General features: G+C 35.3%; 2 protein-coding genes across 2 annotated transcripts in view; one reads left to right on the top strand and one right to left on the bottom strand.

The window, feature by feature from the left end:
* Nucleotides 1-25,745, bottom strand: part of LOC142345860 (electron transfer flavoprotein-ubiquinone oxidoreductase, mitochondrial-like) — a 326,221-nt gene that overhangs the window by 122,358 nt on the left and 178,118 nt on the right. The window lies entirely within an intron of this gene.
* Nucleotides 350-18,197, top strand: LOC142345466 (uncharacterized). Its single transcript, XM_075397522.1, has 6 exons — nucleotides 350-893; nucleotides 1,145-1,214; nucleotides 11,990-12,585; nucleotides 14,537-14,858; nucleotides 17,193-17,263; nucleotides 17,766-18,197. Exons 1-6 carry the CDS (start codon nucleotides 843-845, stop codon nucleotides 18,081-18,083), a joined length of 1,428 nt encoding a protein of 475 aa, XP_075253637.1. The 5' UTR covers nucleotides 350-842; the 3' UTR covers nucleotides 18,084-18,197.

The raw sequence follows: 25,745 nt of genomic DNA, 5'->3' as shown, positions 1-25,745 counted from the left end.
TTGTAAATGTTTCTGTTCCAAAAGACGAGACAATCTTTTGGATCTTAAGTTTGTACTTTTCGTTCTATTTCGAAAGTTCCTTGAACTTAGAGTGGTTATGTGTTAAAGCGTTAATCAAGATGTAATCACATCAAATTTGTTTAAATGAGGCTTCTAGGTCTCCAGCGGTTATCGGTTCGACCCACAATTATCAGTTGTAATGCCATGCGCCTGATCTAATCGACTAATCATACATGGGGTCAATTTGTGACCTTTGCACGACATCAAATTCCATATCATAAATGTACACAGTGAACTTGATTTCTTCCACAAGACCACCTGAAACCTTTTGACTAAACTTGTAAAACTTTCTTGCTTCGTCAGTCGCAACTTGAATCAATTCAAATTTAGAACAAGATAAAGCGGCGTGTTATAACCCACATCACAGCTGGTATAACAGTTCTAACTCAATAGTTATGACTTGTGTGTTGGTATTACCAAAAGCGGTGAACTCAAACGAAAGTGGGGCAAATAAAATTTCAGCTGAGAGGTTCATCCGTTATTTGAGTTAATATTGAGTTGTGCTACAGTTCGTCTGGTTATTACAATGTGATTGAATCTTTATAACCAATTTTAGTCAGTTATAAGACTCAACTCGAGTGTTATTCGTACTTTGACAAAACTTTGTACTTTCGACGTCCTTCCTTTTGGAGAAAATTCAACACTAAATTCAGCTAAAACATTTTCCATAATCCTGCCCAAAAAATCTTAAATTTTCTCGAGGGGCAACAGCTTTTATGACACCTGCTTGTTGTTGAATCAATTGGTTAATAATTGATTTATGATAACCAGCTGGATTAAAAATGGGCCAGACAGGGAGCAAACATCACGAGACGTGTGACCGGATGAAAGAGGTATAAAATTATAATTTCAGCCAATTCTGTCAAGATTTTGTGGAAATTTGAAAAAACGTTATAGCAATGCTATTTTTTTCAAAACGTAAAATCTTCCGAGATATTCTCCGTTACAACCCCCCCCCCCCCCAGAGCCCATAAAGTGATTGGGGTGTAAAACTTGTAGGAAGCAGTTGCGGTTACCGAAAGGGTGATAAAATCGGTTACTTTTGCAATTAGGAATTAGTATTTGTTTGTTTGTGCGTATGAAGGTGCTGCAGTCCAAATCATCTGGCACTTTCTCTACGACAGAGACACAGAGCCATTCCAGTCACTCCAACAGTACGTATCATCAACTTGTTTCCTATATCATTTGTTCCTATAGTCAAAGTCCATCAGCGGTGATAATCATTCTTTGATCAATTTCAAGGAAATAGTTTTTTAAAAAAGTACCCAAGTACCAATGTTAGAGTCTGATCAATTGTGAGCTATGAACGCAAACAGGAACTTATGTTTTTTTAGGTTAGTGGAACAAAAATCTTCTTAAGGATGCTAGTCGTAACTCAAAGAGCTGCCTAAAATTTACCAAATTTTCTCTTTCTCTCAATTTAAATTTTTATTCCGGCTAAAAAACCAGAATAAAAACATTCTTTTTTTTTCTAATCATCCATTATTGTCCAAGTCTAACACTCCTTATCTCAATTTTCAGGTAGTTTACAACTGATTTTGGGTATGTCGAAATTACTCTTTGATTTTCTTGTAACGATTTATGCCTCACTCTGAAGAATAAAGCTTTTTTAAATGTTTTTGGTTTGATTTTTATTTTTCGGTTATACAATCATAAAAGTAATTTTCTGTTTATCTTGCCATCTTCTAGAGGAGCTTGGTACCTCTATTTTTGAGTTCACTACTGAAAAAAGCTCAATGAAATCTTCTTCGTAAAACTATCACACAATTTTCTACAGCTATATAGATGCTTGAGAACTATAACAATTTTAACCGTTTATTATAACGAGCTCAGATCAACACTTTTTAACTTTTTACCCCTCCCTGCGACTATTGTTGCAAATAAGAAGTTCGTTTTTCTTTAGAATAATTTCGGGAATTTAATTCAATGTACAACGAAAGGGTTTGTCATAGCTTTTAGTTGTCTGAAGATTCTATTAATTGGCGCATCGAACAGTAGTTAAGTAATTTAATTTTGGATTTTTGTTGGGCAACCGGTCGGAGAGAAATATTTATTGTGATAACATTATGATAACGATCTTTCTTCGAAACGTCGGTCTTAACAACGGAATTTTTACGGGACAATAATTTTGTTACCACTTTCTGCAATAACGTGCTACCACTTTCTGCACAAAAAGTTTTTTTTGAAATGAAATATTTTCTCTCAAAGCATCGATTTGTGGCCAGATGGTTTTTGTTGCAGCATCTGATTCTTCATGATTGCTTTTCAAAAACTCAGATCTTTTTTTTACTTCAACCTAGTTGTCATGATAACAGTTAAATGTATTGTCTGCCGATCCCGATATTGTTATTGCTGCTTCTGATCGAAGTTGACAAAGGTTGCTTTTTTCAAAATTGTTGCACAAATTCAGAGTTTATTTTTTAACGACTTTTGGACAATCGGATGGGCATAGCATAAAAGATTAAATTTATTCTTAGTTGTATTTTTCCCGAGCTGCTCTTTTTTTTATTTTACTGCTTTAATTGCTTTTTCTTTTTGCCACTTTATGTCTTCAACATTGTAATTTTTCGTTTATCTTGCCATCTTCCAGGCGTATTTTGGTCTCGTCGTTGTTTGGATTGAATGCCGTGATTGTGTTCAATTTAAACAAATTTATAATTTTATTATCGAATAATTGCCTGTTTTTACTCTAAAATGCTTTGAAACTTTTCGCAATTTGAAATACCAGATTATATTTTTTAGGAACTTTCCAGCTTACGTCAGAATTAAAATCAGGCCATTTTGTCACCTCTTGCCACAACAGCTATTAACTATTTGCGTAATGATAGTTCAAGTTTTTGACAAAGACTCTGAAGATCAATTTTTGCATTTTTTAGATTCAACGCATCAACTTTGAAAATGTTGCGGTGTATTTCATAACGTGAAAACCAAAACATTGCAAAAAATTTAAAGTTCTGCAAAACTTATTAAAAACTTTGTGCCTCTGATTTTACCGGTTTTTCTGTGTAGCTTAGCTCCACCAAAATAATTCATCGTCAAGTTTATTGCAATGACTGAAATTTGTAGCTGCATTTTGAACAAAAGAGGAATTGAAACGACGAGAAATAACAAATGAATTAAAAAATGAACAATTCATTTTTAGGTAATATTTCATTTGATCAAAGTTTTGGAGTTGTACGATATATGAATGGTATAGGTAAAAAAAACGACTATGGGGAAATTGAAACTAAAAAATTTTAAAGAACTGCGACATATTGTTCTGATGTTGTTCTTGATCTGCTCTTTTCATTTTGAACTCACTCTAGCATATTTATGCTGACTCATGTTACCGTTAACTTATACAGCAAAGTGTTTTTCTAAGCTGTTGATTGATACCAAGCGTAGGATTGTCAAAAAAGAAGCGTATCATACAAAAAAGTCAATACACCGATATAATATAACTTTTTTAGATCGTAAAAAAATGAGCGGAAAACTAGTCTGCTGAGAAAAATGAATCCATCAAGAACGACAATGAATCCTTCTGGCACAACTGTTCAAACTTAATTGGTTACTCCCGGTAGGCATTAAGTTCTCTTGGAGCCTTTCGGCTTACTAGACTCAAAGTATGCAGTTCACCAAAACTGTTTTGGATATATCAATTTGTGGTGTAAATGCGGTTCTTAGAGTTTGACCCCCATAATTGACCCCCTCCGCAATCAATCTCCCTCAACACACAAATCTACTACTACTTCAGAGCAACTTTTTTCTGAGAAAGCATTAAAACTGATTTTCTTAATACATTTTGTCACTTTTATTTACAACAAAATTTTTTGAGAGATTTCGGCATTATCTAGTAAGTGGTTTTCTAGTAAACAATTTTCTCATTTTATCTTTGCATCAATCTTTAGAGTTTTTTCCAAATCGCCATTTGCCTATTATGGCTCGGTTGCCAAATATTTCAACGATTTTTGTTGGAAAAAAGTAATGTGAGACGTAATCAAGATATATATTAAGATCAAAATTATATGCACCGTTAATACCTTTAAAATTGAAGAAAAATTCAAACAGAAATTCATAGGGCACTTAAAAAATTACATATTTTTCTACCATTTTTATACACTTTGTTATACTCAATTGCGATGGTTGGATCCAATTGAGTTGCAAATGCTTTATTACAAATTGAAGTGGGCAATTGCGCCGCAAGTGGCAAGCCAATTTCTTATATCTGATTTATTAATATCTAGAATGGTCAATCGCGGTGCGATTGGCACTTGTCGAAATTACTGAGCTTAATTGAAAAGCGTTTTGCAAGATTTAAATTAAACTGAGTTCTAGCGCTGCAAATGGGAGACTAAAATTAAAATGATTACAATTTAAGAAATAAGGTTTGTTCAACTCGATCACGAACAAGGAAGTAACTTTTAGATTTGTTTATAGTATGAACAAATGAATTTCCTGCATAGACAGTATGAACAGACATTACATTACTAAAAATGGGAGGAAGTAAAGTTAACTGAAATAAGAGTAGCACTTGCCCTTCAAATGGAACTAAATAATGAAATTGAAATAAATACGGACATGGATATGTGAAGGGTATCCATTGCCGTATGACATTTCCCCCTCTTTGAGAGAAAAATAAAATTACTAATTAAAATCAGAAAATTAATAATTATTCACCTGTTACTAAATAATAAAATGTTAAATAATAAATAGAATATAAGAGTTTATGAAGTTTGACGATGTTTATTCTGTACCAGAATTTTCCTCATTTTCTGCTTGGAGTACAGTCATCTCCCTTGGCAAATTTTGAGGGTCCTCGGTCCATTCAGTTGAACTTCCCGTGGAAGTTTCTCCAATATCCTGATGCACATTCTCAGAGTAACCTTCAGTATTCCTGACTTTTTCTACGATAGTTTGAGACGTCTTCTTTTTCAGAGTTCGCTTACTCTTTCGTACCGAAGAGGTGTCCGAATCCCAAGTATCGCTAATCGTGAGCTGTCTCTTGCTTGACTCTCTAAGAATAGGTTTTGGTGGTTTTGATGAAGCCAGTTGCGTCGCAGATGGTCCAGGTGCATCAGGGTTGGTCAGTTGTGGTGCGATTGAAGCAATTGGGCTTAATTGAAGAATTTGTGTTAAATCTGGCCGGTTAATAAAAGCTTCATCATGTTTCGGGTTTCTCTTCGGGATTCTCATTTTGAGGGATCTGGCTTCATTACTCGCGGAGGATATACACGATCTGCCTGAAGAGACTACACCAACATTGTCAGCCTGCTTTCGGTTTCGCTTAATTTTCTTATTTCCCGTTTTTTTCTAATCAGGTCCCGCTTATGTTTATGAATCTTCTGTTCAATAGTTTTCTTGTTTATCTTGTTCGGTCGTCTTTCGATATACTGCGTTAAATCAGTGTCCCTTTCCGCACGCGTACCGAATTTTGCAATATCAGAATTTCTGACTCGCACCTCCTGTCTGTTCGGCTCCTTGATTACACTTGTCGTAGGGCTCACTTTACAAACTGTGCTCCCAGGTGCCAGTACTTCGTATAAACCATCAAGGTTTTTCTTTTGCCTTTGGTTCTCATGGAGCTTTCTAGCCAGTTTCACTTGGACACTGCGTTCTGAGCAGGGAATTGATCGGAAAATTCCCTCCGATCTAATTAGGCGTTGTTCGCCGTCGTTCCTCTTCTCTTGTTCAGCTCTGGCTCGCGAACTCGCGGCACAAATGACGCGTTCAATTTCTGTATCCGAACAGAGGGCCGTGTCTGCCCATTGCTCCTCTGACAGATATGATTGACCCGGAATCGTATCTTCGTCTAAATAATATTTAATTATTCCATTATAATTAAGATTTTTACTATTAGATTTAGTGGTGATATTCAATATAGGTGTGTTACATTTCCTACCAAAGTGTGCCTCAAATGGTGTGGTGTTTATTGTTTTTTGTTTTGATATTCTTAGTCGTTGTATTATAGCTTTAAGTGAATTTTCTAAGTTAAATTTTTTATTTAATTGTGATTTCGTGCAAGATAATTGTCGTTTAATTGTTTGAATAATACGTTCCAATTGTTTAAATACGTTCTAATTGTTGGAATAATACGTTCCAATTGCTCTATGATCCTTTGCTGGTGCATAAATAGGTGTAATATTGTTTTCTGTACAGAATGTTTCAAACTTTTTTCCTGTAAAACATCTAGCTTGATCTAATCTAATAGCTCTAGGTAGTCCGTGGTGATATATGTATTTATTTAAGAATTTGATTACATTTGGGCCTGAAGCATTATTTACTATTTCTGCTGTGGGGTATTTTAAATATCTATCTATACTTGTAATAAAATACTGTTCTATGCCTTTTTCGTGCAAAATTAGTCCGCCAAAGTCTATTTGTATTTCGTCATTTGGTTCAAAACATTTCGGTAGAGTTGCCCATTTGCGGTGCGAAATCACAGATTTAAGATCCTTACTAATCTCCGTGCAGGCTTTGCACTCACTGGCTTTTGCCAGTATATCTCTGTGTATGTATGGCCACCAAATGTTTTGTGCGAGAGATAGCATGGCAAAACTCCCGGGATGTGTAGAATGGATATCCTCCAATACTGCATCTTGAATCGACTTTCGAATGGCTATCTGCTCATCCAAACACACACAGCCATGCTTTACACTCAAGTCCCGCCAATAGGAAAAGAGATAAGGACTTATCTCTTGCAGCCTGTCTGGGCCATTCCGAATGACACAATCCCTCACCTCCTTGAGGATTGCATCTTTACCTGTCAAGATGGCTAGGAAGTTCTTGCTGAAGACTTTGTTGAGAGTCTCGGTGAACAACATATCATCTGTCTCCTCAATCATGATGCCAGTAGGTGTTTCAGTGTTTGAGGTAGTGTTGGTTCCGGGCGTAGATGGGGTGGTGTCCGAAAACGTCACCCTTGCTTTTGTTGGTGTTGATTTGGATCGTGGAGCTTTGGCTTTCGACATTTTGCTAATATAGTTGGCTGAATTATTCGAGTTGATGAATTTATTTTGTTTATTTACTGTGGAGTGATTTGTAGGTTGAATTTGGGCAAAAAGCGAGTGATTCTTGTGCAAGTGGTATTTATACTTTGGAATTTTTTTAAGGTGGATTATTTGACTTAATACCATTAATGGGCTTTATTGTGGATAATTGTTCAGAGTGTTCACATTCTTTACTGTCTGACATTTGCACCTCTTTTGCAGCAAATTTGTTAACGGAATGTTAATCATTAACTTTACACTTATTTGGTGCAAATTGTTATTGTGTAACGTTAAGTGGCATTTGCGATGCAAATGGATGTTTAAAATGCTGATAAATTTTAGAATTAGTAAGTGATAATTGCGTCGCAAATGGTGCTTTCGGTGGTAAAGGGAGTGATTGTGTTGCAAATGCTTTATTGCGGATATGTGAATTAGTATTCAGTAATGTAGATAATTGCGGCGCGAATGGCCGTTTTAACTTGTGTGAAGGCAAATGTAACTTTAATATGCTATTAAATTTTTTAGTTGCATTTTGTTTGTTTGTAATCAGGTGCTTCATGGAATCACGGATTTTTGATATTGTTGCTACAACAAAGTGTTCGTCATATGTAGATATATTTTTAGCTCTCGCATATGGATTCCTTGAGATATAGTCAACGAGACCCATTTTGCACTTGGCATATGTTCGATTGTGAAATTGTACGGAAGTAGTCTGTCTATCCATCGTGATAGTGGGCTGTTATACGATTTGTTTGATCTATGCTCCATTGGTATGGACAGTAGCGCTCTATGATCTGTCACTACTGTAAAATTTTTCCCGTACAAATAGTATTTAAAATAGTCAATTGACCAAACTATTCCCAATAACTCCAATTCATTAACACTGTAGCGTTCCTCTGTTGAATTGAGAAATCGTGACGCGAATGCTATTGCTTTCCAACCGTCTGGTGTATTTTGCTCCAATGCTGCTCCCAATCCGGAACGGGAGGCATCACATTTGACTCGAACATCAAGTTTTGGGTTATAATGGCTATTTTCTGTGCTATTGGCAATTTTTTCTTTGATCAAAATGTTTTGTGTGTTCTGCTGTCCAAATAAACTTTGCTGATTTTTTAGAAGTGGTCTTAGTGGGTGACATAATTGTGCAAGATGTGGTATGAATTTACCAATATAATGTACTGACCCTAAGAATGCTCTAAGGCGTTTTAGTGTTGTTGGTGGTGGTATTGTTAAAATTGCTGCAGTTTTACTTTCTAGGGGTGAAATTCCAGTTTGTGTAAACTTATAGCCTAGCCATTCATTTTCGGTTTTTGCGAAATGACATTTCTGAAGATTAATTCTTAGATTATCTTCATCTAGCTTTTTTAAACATTTGAATACATATGCCAAATGGTGTGCTTCGGTGCCGGTACTGACGATTATGTTATCGTCCACAAACACTACGTGTTTTGTAGACCTATAAGTGTATAGTCCTTAGCTTTCTGGAATTCTGCCACCATATCTGTAAGACCAGAAAAACCAGTTTTGAATCTATATGTACCAGTAGATTCTCCACAGATGATGTTAAAATTACAGTGTTTTGCTGCGTCGTGGTGTAATTTTAATTGGCTATATGCAATCTTTAAGTCTAAAGAGGTGAAATATGCTTGTTGACCGTTTTGTGTGTTGGTAAGGTGCTGTGATATTGTGTCAATTAGCATGTAGATATATATTGGGCATTTGATATTTATTTTTATGTATTGCTTTATTTAGTAATTTGGAATCTAATGCGAGTTTTATTGATTGATCTTTCTTTACTGTGATGACGATCGGGGAGATGAAATGTTCGTCAGAGCAACTAGATAGTTTTTCGATATGGCCTTCAGTTTGTAATCTCTCTAATTCCTCCGAAACTCTAGGTTGTAAAGTTATCGGAACACGTCGACCTTTTTGATGCTTTGCAGTAAACTTTTGATGAAACTTTGATTTCGCTACATGTGTTTTGGACAAACCAATTCTTGATACTAAATGAGGAAATTGCGTCGCGATTGTCTCTTTAATTTAACATGTAGAAGTATTAATGTTATTAACACATTTACCATTTTCTGGTTGTTGTTGTACCACCGCAAGTCCCAGGGTTGTGAAAAGATCCCTCCCGATTATGTTTTTGTGCCCATCTTCTACCACAGTCAACATTGCTGCTCTATCTTTCCAGTAATTGTAGGTTACAGTGGTTTCCAAATGCCCAAGAACTTTTTTGGGTTCGTTTGAAAAAGTTTTCAAGTTTCTTCTTTCTTTCGTGTCCGTCCACTTAGCAGATTTTGTGGTTCGGATGATTTGGTCTGCCAAAGTTTCCGTTATGATGCTAACTACACTTCCAGAGTCAACCATTGCGAGTGCTCTAATTTCTCCCAGTTGCACCTCTATATTTAGTGGTTCCAGTTGATGTACCGAGTCAGACGAAATCACCGGCACGTAATCATCCGAATCGCTGTCGTAGTTTGAGTCATATACCTGTTCATACAGTTGTTGGTAGCTTGTTATGTAATTGACGGATTCTTCATCATCACTCTCTTCGGGAGACTGGTCAATTTGCTTGACGTTCGTTTGTTGGGCTCTCTGTGTTTGTCCCTGTGACTTTTTCGGTTTGCGTCATTTTCTTGCGAAATGGCCAATAATGCCACAATTATTGCATTTCTTACCTTTCGCGGGGCAGCTCTGCTTATGGTTTTGACTCCAAAGAAGGCCACATTTCATATAAGTGCTTGTGTATTGGTAATTCTGGGGCACAGTTGCGTATCGCGTGAAATCTTGATTGGTTTGTTGAGCATTCGCGTTGCGATTGCGTATATGGTTACTGTTGATTGAATTCACAGAGTTTGTGCCCGACATCAAATTCTGGTTTATCTTTTGTTGATTCTGCGCTCCCATCTCCATTTGTATAGCTATCTCCAATGCTTTGGATGGCTCGACTTTTTTGTTCAACAGTTCTTTTTGAGTCTCATGATCAATCATATTCAATATGAATGCATCGCGAATCAAGGTAGTTTCTTCACTACCTAGGGTACAATTTTCCGCTAGTTCTCTGAGACGACCATAGAAACTTTCCACAGACTCTCTTTTTTGCTGCTTACAGGAATAGAAAACAAAACGATCGTAAGTTATGTTTCGAACGATCGAACTTTCTTGAAAGAATCCTCCATTGAGTGCCACAATTCTTTGAAAGGTTGTTTCTCTATTTGGAAGTGGGGGTGTTTATTCTTGAAAATTCGTCGTACCTCCGTTCCAATACTCAAATACAACAAAGATATCGTTTTTTGCTCGCAAATTCCCCTCGGCTTATCTCCACACAAAATCCCAATCTCCTCAACCTTTTTACAGCGATTTTGCCAGTTTACCTTCAATTGTTGATTGCGGACTTTCCGATCTCTTTCCGTCGCTTGTGTATGGTTTTCTACTGGTTCTTCATAGGTTGGTTCAGGCGGGTAAGTTACTGTTGATGGAGGATCGTTTAACAGATTGTCTAATAGGATTCCCTCTTTAGCTAGTAGAGCCAGTTTCCACTTTTGTGTCCATTTGTCCCACGTCAGAGGAGGTGTTGCTGTCGGCTTTTCCCAAAATGCCTCTATGTGAAGTGGTGTCTTCTTAGAGTCCACTGCTGGCTGCGCCATGTTATACTCAATTGCGATGGGTGGATCCAATTGAGTTGCGAATGCTTTATTACAAATTGAATTGGGCAATTGCGCCGCAAATGGCAAGCCAATTTCTTATATCTGATTTATTAATATCTAGAATGGTCAATCGCGGTGCGATTGGCACTTGTCGAAATTACTGAGCTTAATTGAAAAGCGTTTTGCAAGATTTAAATTAAACTGAGTTCTAGCGCTGCAAATGGGAGACTAAAATTAAAATGATTACAATTTACGAAATAAGGTTTGTTCAACTCGATCACGAACAAGGAAGTAACTTTTAGATTTGTTTATAGTATGAACAAATGAATTTCCTGCATAGACAGTATGAACAGACATTACATTACTAAAAATGGGAGGAAGTAAAGTTAACTGAAATAAGAGTAGCACTTGCCCTTCAAATGGAACTAAATAATGAAATTGAACTAAATACGGACATGGATATGTGAAGGGTATCCATTGCCGTATGACACACTTCATGCTACCGAATGAGGTCACCCTTGATTGAAAAGAATAATTAAGGTCTTTCAATGTTGCGCACTAAAAAGTTACAGAAAAGAACCAATTCAACGGTATGGGCCAAAATTAATTTCGTTCCAAAGAATAGGAATTTTTGTTCGTCATTTTTTTTCAGCAAGTTTTGCCATAGACCTGATATGACAATAGGAACAATAAGAAGAGCAGTTTCTTCTATGACACTTCTTTTTATTGTTTTTTTTGTACTGTTTCAAAGTTCAGTTTTTGTACGGATGTAGTTTACAGATTGTATTATGCTCATAAAATTGTGTAGCTAATGTTGTTATCAAAAGGCAAACTTATTGAACGAAAAAAAACGGAAATTCTAAGGATGGACGTCTGCTCAGCTGTATCAATCTTTCATTGAATTTTATAATTTTCAAGCCAGAAATATGTTTCGTTAATTGTTTTGACATATCACGAATATACGTGGTATACAACATACAAATCAGTGATTCTCTTCCGAAAATATCTCGGAGTTGAATAGAAAATTTTTGTTGAGAATTTCGGCCATCAGATTGAAACTTTTTTTTTCATTTTTGTCTAGTTTCAGAGAAATGGAGAATATCTGAATTAGTTGCTGAACTATCAGGTTTTTAAGCTCTGTGAATCAATGTATTTTTTCATATTTTGAAGAACTGTTAATCTTCTACACTCTTACTGCTAAAAAAATTTAGCAAAAAAGAGGAAAATTTGAGCAAATGAGTGAAAACAAAACATTACGTTCAATCGCGCGTTACCACAGTTTAGCTTTCATTGTTTTCTTCATACATGTATTAGAGTACACGACATCGGGCAAAGCCATGACAACAGTTGCGCCTCTTGCCTCAACTGTGGCCACTGAACCAATCAGCAGTCTACACCCACACACCGCCAGTACCCTCTCAAACATCCCTTGGCTCATACAGGCTAGAAACGCACAGTCAATTCTCACCAATCCAAACACGCCAATCTTAGCCAATCAGAACGCGCCTGTTTTATCCAACCAAAACACGACTGTATTGGCCAATCAGAGCGCACAGGTGCTTCCTGTAACACAAGGACAACTACTGACGTCGGCTGAGTTTCCTCTTGGAGCAATTCCACTGGAATCTCTGGCCGCAATTTTGGAAATTTACAACAGACAAAACCAGATTAACAACCCTGCTCAGAGTACAGTTAACAACTTGACCCATTATAACTTGCAGCCGGTTGATATTAGGCCGAGGAGTCAGTCAACCGAAAACCAGCAACAACAACAACAACAACAACAAGTGTTCACATCTATTTTCAACGAGCCTGAGAACATCAAAGCAGAAGTGCTGTCTCATTTACCCGAAACTATCCACTATTCCCAATTAGCAGAATCATCATCCAGCTCTAGCTCTCCACGATATGTTCGTTATTTTTCCTTAAATTTTTTTCTGAATTAGCCTGGAAAAAGTAGTGTAAAGAAATTTTCGCTGATGTGGCTTGAAAAAAAATAGTGCATCGTTATTTCACGCAGATAATGACCGGCTTAAAAAAATCAAGTAATTAGCAAAACGGTCGTTGGTCGTTCATTGCGTTTCAAAGTTGCCATTTTAGTTTTAATGATGACGACATTCACTTCCCCAATCAGCGGAAAAATGCTGCAATGAAAATTCTCATTGCAGCAAAAATTTGGCTCCTTTGGAAGGTAAAATCATGCAAGATCTTGAAACTTTTCATTACTTGCGGGAACTTCATAGCGTGACCAATATACGAAAAGATAGATAAACTTTTTTTAGAAAACGAGTGCGACAATATCACACTTTTCACCTTTCGTATATCATTTTCCACGAAGGAATTTAGTTACGCATAACGTGGAAAAAGTTACTTATGTTCTATAAAAAGCTCACAATTTGTAACTGATATTCACTGAAACTTAGCCCAGTTCCACAATTTTGAGCATAAATTAGCTTCAAACGTTATTGTCCAAATTTTATTAGTAACTGCTTGGACCAAAATCAAACATGAAGTTTTTCTTGTGAATAGTGCTAGGGGTTATGGTAAATCCGCTAAGTGTCTTTGCAATCCACAATGTGTATCAAGTAGGATTTTCTTGAAAATAATTACCTATTAGGCTTTACTTCTTTGCGGTAATTAGATACTGAAAGCGTGGGAAAAAGTGGCGCTCCAACTAGTTTTTTATAGTTCAGAAACTAAAGACTTACGGTGGGGAAATTAGTTACTAAGTTTTGTCCAAAGTTTTCACACTAGCCCGAAAAGCACGAATAGTGAAACATGACTACACAAATAACTAATTTTGAAGCAAATTTGAACTAAATTCGCTTAATGCAACTAGTTTCCACACAGCCCCTTACAACTCTAACCTTAGAACATGGGTCGTAAAAATAAGTGTTTAAATGGGGGCTAGGGGTATTAGCCGACACACAAATTAGAAGACACGCCAATTGGCCGACAGATTTCATCAAGACGACGTGAAAAAGACCGAAATCGATACTGCGTAATTTAAATAGTGTTATTAGAAGCGTCGACTTAATTATGTTCGGCCCCAATTATTTGTTCGGTTGTGATAGATTCATATCAAGTCCCACGGGCCGCTGAGGCATGGCCAAATTAGCTAGTATTAATAGCCAATTAATGTTTGTTTTACAGCTAAGGGACGCTACTTTTACCGCTTAATGCGCGGATAATTATCGTCAACTGTGGTTTTCGAGTAGTTATATTTGCTCAAGTGTCGGCTAAAAGGTGTGTCGGCTAATTTGTATGTCGGCCAATTGGCCGGTCACGGTTTAAATGTAGTACATATACTCGAGAAACCGACATTGGCCTCGTATCTTTACACTAATACCGAAAAGTAGCTTAAATTCTGTGTAATAAATTGATTTGAACTAAATTATCATAGCCAATTTTAATTTAGTTTTACGGAGGTACTGTAAAGCTCCCTCGAGTAATGAATTGATTCACAATTTAGGAAGATGTTACTTTCCAAAGTAGTCAAATTTTCAAAAATCATTTGGACTCTTTCTGAAGGTCATTAAATTTTTGTGACGCCCTTTTTATTCCCAAAACCGCCTCCCAATTTTGTAAGAATTCAAAATCTTTCAAAAACCTTTTCCAGAATGCGAGATTTTTTCAAATCCCGCTAGGACTTCCATAAGTTGAGAAGCCTGTTTCAAAATTGTAAATCTGTTCACAAATCGCTTTCTAGAGCTAATTCATTTTTTGGGCGAGATTGACAAGTCTTGAGACAGTCTGATAATAATCAAGCAATTTTTGAATATGGCCATCACCAATCACCAGCGCCAATGCATTTTTCTCCGAAATCAGTTAATAAAACTGCATAAAACTTTTTTGCTTCAGACTCCACAACAAGGAACTCCAAATCTAAGCTCACAGCGTGAAGAAGATATAAAAAACGAACCTGGAACCAGCACAGACTTACAACAAGACGACTCACGACTTCCAAAAAAGAAACGAAGGCTACCCGCAAGTGTGCTAGCACTAGCCGAATCCGAGAGACCAGAAACTTCTAAGAGCAGAAGAGTTGTAGACGAAATTGAGGGTGATGGGGGGCGACTGATGCCAGAAGAGAGTTCCAACGGTTATGGCGCTGGAGCATCTAGGAACTATCATTTCGTATCACCGACAACAGTAGCTTCAGAGCCCGTTCAGAGGATTCACGGTAAAATATTTGTATAAATAGTTGTTTTTCAACAATCTATATTCAGCAAACTATATAAGGTAGTAAATGAATTTTAGAGTTTCATAGAATTTTTCATATTTTTCTGTTATATGTCAACGATTTTTCTGAACAGCTGGAAGGTGAAAATGATGTTGCGGATGACACTAGTATTATATTCAAGTTTGAACGTAATGAAAATATTCCCCAAAAAATTGAAAAAAATATTAGAAAAAACAGACAAATATCTGACAGAGAATCAACTCACTTTAAATGCCGATAAAACAGAGATGTTATTCTTTACAAATTATACTAATTCGGATCCAGAGTTTTCTGTTAAAGGCGAAGTTATCCAACCAGCTCATGCATGTCGTTGTCTGGGAGTACAAATTGATTCAAACCTAACCTTTGAAAATCACCTGAACTCAGTTTTAAGCAAAATGGCTAATGCAATTCGTTCTTTGTATCTTGTAAAAAATCAAATACCTTTGAAAGCAAGAATTGATGTTTTCAAGTCAGTTGTACTCTCTCATCTTTCTTTCAGTGGAGTAGTCCTTCAAACTCTTACAGTGAAAAACATAAACCGCATTAACAAGCAAATTAACTGGGGAATAAAAGTTTGTTATTTTCGTCAAAAATTTGACCACTCATTGATCTTCTCATTAAGGATCGCTCTCTTCAATAAGAACTTTTAACAGTAAAACTTGCCTTAAAAATGTTTTAACCGAGTTTTTGCTCGATAAACACAAGAAAGTACCCGTTAATAGACAAATAGGAGCCTTCAAATCCTATTTTTACCTATGAAAACGAACAGCCACATTTTGAAGATTGTTATATTTATAACAATGCTGATTAATATATTTAACATTTTAGAGCATGTAGATGTCTAACCTTAGAGTTATAGTCTGAGTAATTTACATGTTTCAAAAAAAAGAATTATGAAATATATCATAAGAGACGAGGAAGCGGCTTGTATTTGAATAACTTCCTCTGTCTCTCTTAGGTTGTTAGGGTCAGGGAATGCAATAATGCAATCAAAATAATAAGAAGCAGTACAAAAAATTTTAAACTTTACACAATTTCACAAATTTTTGCTCCAGGAGGTTTAATGAGATAATTTTGGGATTTTTGTTTAAAAAAAACTATTTTCATAGAATTTCCTATAAAAAACTAAGCGCTGTTTCACTATTCGGTAGTTTAAGAAAATGTTCGGTCAGCATAACACATTACCCCTTTTGCTCAACGAAGGCGTTTTTATATCTGTCGTCAACTGAACAAAACTTCTGAGATTAAAAGGCTGATTAGTCAATTAGATAGAATATTCAAATATTTTTTAACTAAGAAAAAAAAACGCAAGTTAAACGAAATGAAAATTTAAAATAGTCATGATTTGTGAATTGAAAAGACAATACTAAATTGCATTTGGTTGAAATTTAAGTAGTTATTACCTAAGTTTTTGAAGAAAATTGTTCGAACTGTTTTTTGGCTCCTAGTGTTGCCATACTGCTGCCATAATCCAAGCTGTTCATTCTTACTATGTTCTTTGAACTTTGGAAGTGTTCACATTACGAAATTGTTTTTTAATTCTACTTTAAAATTTTCCTCGCAACTAACAGTGTCCTCGCGTTTCTTCGTTTGATTTAAAATTGCTTCCAAATAGATTCGAGCCAATGAAGTTTTGTACAGTCTTATGTACTTCTCAAGCTAACTAAAAAGTGAGATATGACGCTTAAATCTTTAGAAACAAAAACTTTTTGCAAATGTTTTTACAGAATGACTTTAAATCACAAAAATTTTACAGAATTAAAATAATAAAGGACTTATAAAAACTTTTTCGAGGCTAAAAACCAGACACAGTAAAAAAACATGGCAAAAATGGCAACTGAATTTCAAAAATTTTATCAAATTGTACTTCTTTTGCCTCCTCTCGGAGGTTCAAAGTATATTAGCTCCATCAGCTAATGCAAATCTGTTACCAAAGTTTGTTTTCATTACAAAAAATGTTTAGCTACTTCAGAGCTCTCAGAAAAATGAAATACCTACAGAATAAGATTTGAAATCTAAGAAATGTTATCTTGTTTGAGTTCTTGGCTTTTCTATTCAGTCGAAAAATTTCAAATGAAAAAGATCAAAAATGGTATATTCAAATTATCTAGCGCTCTTGTACATATTTTCGTTTTGGCTTATTTTAATCGAAAATCGAGTCTATGCTGTCATCAACTTGCTGCTTTTTTCCAGAAAAACATCGAAGAATGTTGCGTGTACAGCTCAAATTTATTTGTCAGAGAGTATACTGAAGTCATTTTATATGATTTAGCTAAATTGATGTTTGTTTAGATTTTGAGTTGTTTATGGAGGCAGTTGGGCAGTTGAAGAAACTGGAAGACGAGTACAAACAAAAACACGAGGTAAGAATTAGAGCTTCTTTCTCTCACAATTTTTACTTGAGTCAAGGTAAGTTAAAAATCAAGGTGCCTTTTCAAAGTTTCCTTGTCATCGGCTGAACAGACTGAGATGATTGGGTATTTCTAACATTCTTCAAGAAATCGAAATAAATCTTGCGAGCGTGTCTAAGTAGGCGCTAACAAGATACTATGAAATTGGATAGGTAACGAGTTCGAACCAGCATAACGTGCAAAAACCGTTTCACCAACTGGTCGTGAACTTTTGAAAATGGGCATCTCATATAACCCACACTTATTCTTGCTCCTCGAAACTTTATTTCTGTAGCCAAGTATACGATAAACAAGTGAAGCTTTTTGTCAAGGTATGTCAAGTTTACTTTATGCGCAATTTGAATTAGGTTAAAACAAGGTGAAATTAGGTTTTGAATTAGGTTAAATTAGGCCTCTCTCAAATTTAACAATTTAAGAATTGTTTTGGTCAGGTATGTCAATCACTTTTGTTCAGGATTTACTCGAATGTGAATCTCGACTGAAGAAACAATACGAATTGATGGATGCACAGAGCAGTAACCTCCGCAGACTCATCCAAAATCTGACTGGATCTTCGTCTGTAATAGAACACAGTAGTTTATCCTCGTCACGTGATCACTCTGCTAACATTGATGGAAAACTCAGTGGCAGCTTCGGGACATCGTCATCAACTGTGATTGGTGGAATTAGCAGAAGTGTCAACCAATCAAATGACGCTGATGATGAGGACGATGGAAATGATGATGAGGTCAATGGTGCTTTCGACCGGAAAAACTCAAAAGACAAGCGATGATTATGGATAAAGGCGTCAATTGCTGCAGTAAAAAAAAAACTAAAATCAGTCAAATAAGTTAAATCAAATATGTTCTGGAGTGATATTGTCAAATATTATATGTTCCCCGGGTTATTGTGAGACAAAGAATAGAGGAATACAAAAAATTCGGTATCGTAAAGTTCTAATCAACGTCCATTATTACATAATAACGTAATTCGGAACAATCAATAGCGTTTTTTTTTCAACTTCAGCTGCGTAGGAGGTTTGAAAAAAAAATCCATTACAACTGCATATGAGATCTTCTTACACCAAAATCGAGTACACAGAAATTTTTTTTAGAGAAGCGTAATTTCAAGGAATTCGGAAACCAACTTTCGTAACCTTTGATAACTATTGGTGAGCGAAATATTGAGCATTACTTAAAAATGAGACAACCAATAAGGTTTTAGCTCAAATCAATTATGATTGTGTAAAACCTGAAACATTTTAGTACAACTTCTATTTCTACAAGCGCCATATTTCAAGAGGACGAAAATAGCCAAAACGCGAAGCACTTCAATTTGAGTAAGAAGTTAACTCTAGATCAATAAGATAACAAAAAAATGTACAAATTAATTTTCAAAACGTAACTACAGTATAATGTGCAGATACAAGGAGTCTCTAAGGAATCCCAATATCATAATAAAAACTTAGGAATTGTACTTGACAACAGGTCAAATTTTTATTTACCATTTTAAAGCGTCGGTAAAAAGCTCAGTTTTCAATGCATAATTTTCGGCAAATTAAGGTACTTATTTCCTAAAAGTTTAGTACTGATGTATTATAAGGGATATATATATATATATATATATATATATATATATATAACACAAAAAACGGACAGCTAGTTTATGGTAGTAAATCTGAAAACATACTGAAACCGATTCTATCTTTGAGCGAAAATTTGCAAACGATATGCCCAACAACAGAGATGAACGTAATGTCACCTTTTTGTTAACAATAAATATTATTTATTTAACAAATAGTATACGTATAATACAACGAAATGTGTTCCTTGCTCTATTGGAAACTTTAATTCTGAAGACATGAAACTTCTCGGTAAATTTACAGAAATTAATTGAATTGCCATCCATGTCGAGCATTCAAATTTTGGCTCTTTTATGTTTTTGCCCCCGGCCTTATATGGTCAATCTGTTTGCACCTCCCAGAAATTCAAATTTTATTGCTTATACTTGTTTTGATAATGATAATATGTCGTCAACGGAGTTAAATTTAAGATTTTTGCTCTCCATTACTTATAAAATTTTGATAAAACTATATTCCTGGAAAAGATAAATTGACAAAAAAATTGATTATTCAACTGCCGCTGACAATATATGCAAATTGTAATTTCGTACATATGCGTCAATATCACATTATGAAAACTTCGCTGCTTCATTACATTGTAAATGCCGTTTGTGTTTAATTGTATTTGTGATTGTATGAGATGCAAACAATGTGCTATTAAGTGAGAGAGCAAATGGAAGGTGGGGGGGGGGGGGGATCACAGAAAAGAGCCCAGATTTGTAACCCAGCCCATAGAGGTAATAGATTGTGATTTTTAAACCGTAATGGGTAACCTTAACAGTAATAGTAATAGTAGTAAAAACATCAGCTCTACGAAATTGCGTACTTTTTTTGCAAAATTGTACAGAAAAAAGGCTCTAAGTTTCCAAGCAATATTGACTTAACGGCACTTTCATTTGGATAGCAGAACCAAAATAAGTACTCAGACACCTGCCTTGCAAAATTTTTGCAATTTTTGGTTACAAAATAGGTGCAATTTTAACGTCATTTTAAAAAAAACTGATTTCGGGACTTTCAAGCAACTATTTGTAGCCTTTTCTATTTATTTGCAAATAATGTGCAATCAGGTAAAACCCTAGTCAAGTCAAGATCATATTCTTACTAGGCCACTGAATTTGAGTTAATTTCAAAATAAATTTTAGGAGTGGAACTTAAACAATTCTCATTTTTGACAGGGCGTTTTTGCCGCAAGCTTTCGTTTTCGTTATTGGTCCAATTTATCTCTAAAAATAGGGTTAAGATAATTTCTAAAAATTTTCATTCTTTTAAGCACCGTAAATTAAATCAAAACACTGGAATCAACCACTTTTGCAGTTTTGTGATTGACTCAAAAATAATATTTTGACGTACCTTTTGCAGTTGCTCTTGGTACAGTAGTTGACGCTTTTAGACTTCAACTTTATAGTTTATCTCAACTTCAAAAATTTCTGCTTGAATGTCAATTGCATACCAGATGGCTTTAGATTTAAGAAAGATACAGAACAAAGTTTTGAATGGAAAAGCAGCAGTATTTCAAAAAGCTAATTGAATTGATGTTATTTATGTTATCCATTAGTTCATTGACAAGTTTTCTGCTAATGGTTTTTCATTTGCGCCGTAGTTGTTAGGTTTATAATCACAGTTAATTAATAAACGTAACGTTCAGCTCAAATTTGTTAAAAATCTTTAAGTTCAAAAAATAAAGCAACGTGCAAAACACTTGAAGGTCTTTTCAACCTTCCTTTTTGCATTATTGCTATGGAAGATATTGTTCCATGAATTTGTTTGACTTCAATGGAAACCATCCTAGCCATTAGAGTAGACAGATTCTGTGCTCGCAAGTGGCTTTCTCATTATGAATTTTAGTATAAAGGTTGCCCCATTTATTAATCAGCTTACCCATTCAAGTCAACTGGAAATTTTTCATCTCTCATTCTGTCGAGAAATCTTTAACCGAATCGCAAGGTGAAGTGTTTTCAGATATGTTTGCATTTTTCTATTCGATTCCCTAAACAAGACTGATTTTAAAATGGAACGATTTAAATATCTATTGTTAAATGGGTTTGACGTACCGATCGTCGATTCTACATGCAAAATCAATTGGCAGTATTTAATTTGCGCGTTTTTGAAACTTCAATAAACTACCTTTAATTTGACTTCTTTGGTGGTGTTTTAATTTGCCAAAGCATGTCAATCAAATCAGTCACAATTATTTTCCACTACTTTAATTGTTTGTGCAACGTTGGTGATCAAAATAGTGTGATCAAAATTAGAGTATTACAGCTGCATCAGATTTTAACGTTATTTCATTGGTAAATTATGCAGTTGTTGGTACGAACAGTTGCTTGAAAAAATTACCGCAGGGTTGTTATCTACCTCTCAAATTCAAGAATTATTCAATAATTTGGCTCTGGTTCCAAGTTAGATAACTTTTTGATGGCGATAACAACCATGTGCTAATATTCAGCATTTTATCGACGGTTAGAACAATAAGGCCAACATCTAACGAAGAGAAGGCATTCTCAAAACTTCGTCATTTTCCATATTAGGTTTTGTACGTGAAGTTGACCTTCAAAAGAAAGAACAAAAACAACCAGAAGGCCAGCTTGTTCTGTGCGTGGCACAGAATAATCCCACATTCGCATTTGAAAACATTAGAATTTGAAATGATCAGAAGCAATTTCGAATCAATATATCGAGCATGATGTTTCAGAAATATTTGTTTTAGCACAAAACATTGTTGTTATCAAGTTGTTACGAAAAAATATAAAATTATTCAGTTGAAGTTTAAAATAGAAACAAGAGGAGAAAATAATAGAGTATTCACAGGAACCAAAAACCTGGGTGAGAAACCCTCATTTACGGAATACTTTGTTCAACTTAAATTACGATAAAAACTATCAAAAGAGTTTTCCTAAGACGTGTTGTAATTAAACACGAAATCCTAAAGTTTGAATTCTTCTTCTCATTATAAAAGATATTGATTAGCTGTATCAGTTCTTAAGTTTAACTCTTTAAAAACTAAAGATAAAAAGTCCTGGAACAAAACTCAAGCAATGGAAAACCACAAAGAAAAAATTCTGACCAATTGAGTTCATAGCTACTGACCTACTGACGTGCTCAGATTACGGCAAAGCAGAAAAGGTTAAAAGTTTGAGAAGGAAATGTTAAAATTACCAATTGAACTTGTGGTTATAAAGTAAACAAAAATCAATTAAATATACAGATTGAGCTATCGAGAGCTGAGCAACTGTCGAAAAATTAGCAAATGTGATTTGGTTTTCCTAAACAGGTGGCGTTTCACTTATTGAAAATGCTAATTTTTGAAGCTTTCAAAACAACAAAAACTATGAAATCATAAAGCTTAAAATTGTATAAAAGACTAATTGCTCAAAAAGTAGCCGTAAAAAGTATGTGACTTAAATATGAAAGCTCAGTTTCTTCGTCACATCTTGAGATCCTTTTCTATGTGACATAGAATTACAAGCAATTTTCAGTAGATGTTAAAGTAAAACGTTCACCAACGCATCCTAAGAAATAGTAATAGCTTCGTGCTGTTTTAACACTCCAGAAAGGAGAAAATTATAGTTATATGAGAATGAAATCTAAAAAATCCAAATACTCAAAATAAATGGGATTGAATAGAACCACCAGCCTCACGCATGACGGGGCAGAAAGCAGATGATATGTTTTACTAGAGAGCATTTAGGGCCTTCTGATTAATTTTGTTTCGCTAAGAAAGGCGAAACGTTGAAAACTAGTCAAGTAAAAACTTTTTTAAATATAAGTAAAATTCTTTTTTTGACAAAACGACGTTGAAATTATCAAAAGCAAAATAAGACGGCGGTTGAGGTCTCAATTGCTTCAAATTGTTTTAATTTCAAACTCGACAAAACTGCCAACAACAGGAAGGAAAAGAGTGCAAATTAGAGAGAAAACATGTCAGAACAGAAATTAAAAACTCAAAGGTTCTCCTATGAAAACCATGTCGTTTCTAAGCAGGTCAGCTGCATGAGCATAATTGAAATTGAATGCACTATAGATTGCCTTTTTCAATACGAATTGTTATAAATAAAGCTAATCAGGCAAGCCGCCAAAAAGGACTATAAATAAGAGAACTAAAAAAAATTTCGAGGTTTTTTCGAAACAATTATTTTTGAAAAAAATATCAGAAGCATAAGTGATTCGCCCAGTAAGCACTACTGAAGCTAAGCACTATTGGAATTAACTTTTTGCTTCTAATAAGAGTTGTGAAGGAGTTATGAATATTTAAACGCAGAAATCAGCGGTCAAAACATGGCAAGTCAACAAAAACTCGAAAATCTGATTGCTCTCTTATCCCATAAATAGCTGTTTGTGCGCGCAAGTCTGATGTTTTTTGTATCCTGTGTTGCCTCAGATTAATGGCCTGCTCTGTCACTTGATGGGCTTCCTCAAATTTGACTTCCAATTGACTTCAAAATCAAAAATTAATAAGAGCGCTTTGAAAAACACTGATACCGAAAACAATCTAAATTATATGAAATTAGAACTCAATGGTAGCCAACCGAATACCTGGAGCTGCTCATAACAACTCATATTTGATGCTGCTCTATAAAATGGCACAAACTTAAAAAAAACTTTTTGGCGTAAAAGCTGATCAACATTTCACAATTGTCTGAAAAGTATCAAATTTCTTTTTCAAATCTCAGTCTAAGCCAAAAAGGTACAAATGCAGAATCAGTTATTGCTGACTAATTTTTAGTCAATTGTGTTATTTGTCCTAAGTGATTGTATTTTGACCAAAATTTTGGTTACATTTGATCAAAAATCAGGCAAGGCTACCTGAATTTGTGAGTAGAAAATGAAAAATTTAGAAAGCAAAATTACTAAAACTTCTCTTTGTAGTAAAATTCTAGACGCAGAGAGTTTCAATTCAGTATCACAGATTCTAACCTTGGATGCCCGCATAAAATTAAAAAAAAACTATCCGAACAAAGAAAACTGGCGCTAGAAAAATGTTCTCCCACTTTTTTCAAAAAATGTGGGAACAATAATGTAGAAATTGATATTCACATCATATGTTCATTTTTGGCTTTTTAACAGTTTTCATTTTTAAGGGTTTCACCAGGCGTAACTTACGTGAATATAGACCTGTATTAAATTCGAGCCAGCATCTCTTATCAGCGAGCCAAGTTTGGTAATCATTACACACGCTGGACTGAAACTTTTGCGTCTGTTTTAACTCATTTCGCATTTCGTTGCTTTTTCTTTTTCTTCTAAGCATCATCACTCTAGCCAAGTATACGTTGAACAAGTAGAGCTTCCTTACAACTATATATTTCATGAAACTAACAAAATTTCTAATAATTTATAATTAGTACTTTATAATTAATAATTTAGAAATTTACGTTTTTTGGTTGTTCTCGTTCAATTTTCTAACATAATAGTTGCATATGTTTAGGTTATGGGAATCAACTCGCAAAGTGGTCTTTGGGCACTTAAGAGGGTAAAAGTTAAATGGTAATTTTGGAGGGGAAGTAGTAATGGGTCGGACTCCTTTGAACACAGTTGTAAATGACAACACCACTTTTGTTCTTGTCTTTCCCCACTTGTGCCATGCAATGTGAAAGGGGATAAATTTTAGTGTCCGCCACTCTCCCACTTATTCATCCGTCGGGACATACCCGCTACAATTAGCATACCAAATAGATTTGTTGCATTTGGACGAATTTTCAAAAACACATTACGCAGGTAAACAAATTTTGAAAATTTCTTTCTCGAAATCTGCTCAAAGTTTATTTTTTTTCAGAGGCTCATTTGCAGATGCGAAAAAGTAGTTGATTTATTGATTAATTGTTTGATGCACAACGGCAAGCCCTAATTACGTGTACACCTATACGCAAAAGCGACCCGTCCGCATGAAAGGTTAAATTTAGTACAACAAAGCTTGCATTGCACGTGCGTGTCGCCAGTACCCCCTTGAAATACGGCAACAACACTTATACAAGAACTGACAATTTAGACCATATGTACAAGAACAGAACCACACTATCGATAATCACAACCCCCTCCTCCCCCCCCCCCCCCACACACACACACCACTCTACGCTTCCACTGTACCACCCCATGCAATCAAAGTACAGCCAGATTTCAAGATCGATGGGGTGCTCCATAGAGATTTACAGATTTACCCAAAACTTTTCTACAGAAATCTCCCCACCCTTTGCATGTTTGCCGTTCCTTAAGGAGGAAAACACGTGACTTTCTTGCTAGCAGCCTGACTACTGATTATGTATCTAGATATGACTACAACTACTATTTATCTATCTATCTGTCATGCGTTTTCCCGTGGCAGCACTAAATTTGAGCTTGTATTATTGTATTGCTTCCTTCCTTCACTGCTCTTCTTCTTCCATTTTGTTCCTTTTTGCCCCTTTGTTTCTTGCCCATTTTAGCCCCAAAATATCTCCCTAACTATCTGCCTGTTGCCCTATCTCTCCCCTTTACTAGTAGTGCTATTCACACAACCTAAGCCGCCTCCCTACCCCTAACTACTGTTACTACTACCCCCACCTCTACCACCACTAACACTAATGCTCCCACCAATAGTTGTAATCCTGCCACGGTCCATTTGACTGTCTCTCTCTTTCCCCTATACTTGTATATCAACTTATGTTTCTCTCTCTCTCCGTGTTTAACTCCGCCTGAAATTTTTGAACCCTGTAGGGCAAAACACTCCTCAACTTAACACTCGCCTAGCCGATTGACTCATTTCAAACGCAAACAGTGCAATTTTTTGAATTCAAACTAACAGGTTTTAGATAAATACAAAAAACAGACAATCATAGGGTTCATACGTTGACGTTATCGTTT

The sequence above is a fragment of the Convolutriloba macropyga genome, chromosome 9 (genome assembly GCF_964194025.1).
Source record: "Convolutriloba macropyga chromosome 9, txConMacr16.3, whole genome shotgun sequence".
NCBI lineage: Eukaryota > Metazoa > Xenacoelomorpha > Acoela > Convolutidae > Convolutriloba > Convolutriloba macropyga.
The sequence above is the reverse complement of the archived record's forward strand: the minus strand, read 5'-3'. Positions and strand labels throughout refer to the sequence as shown.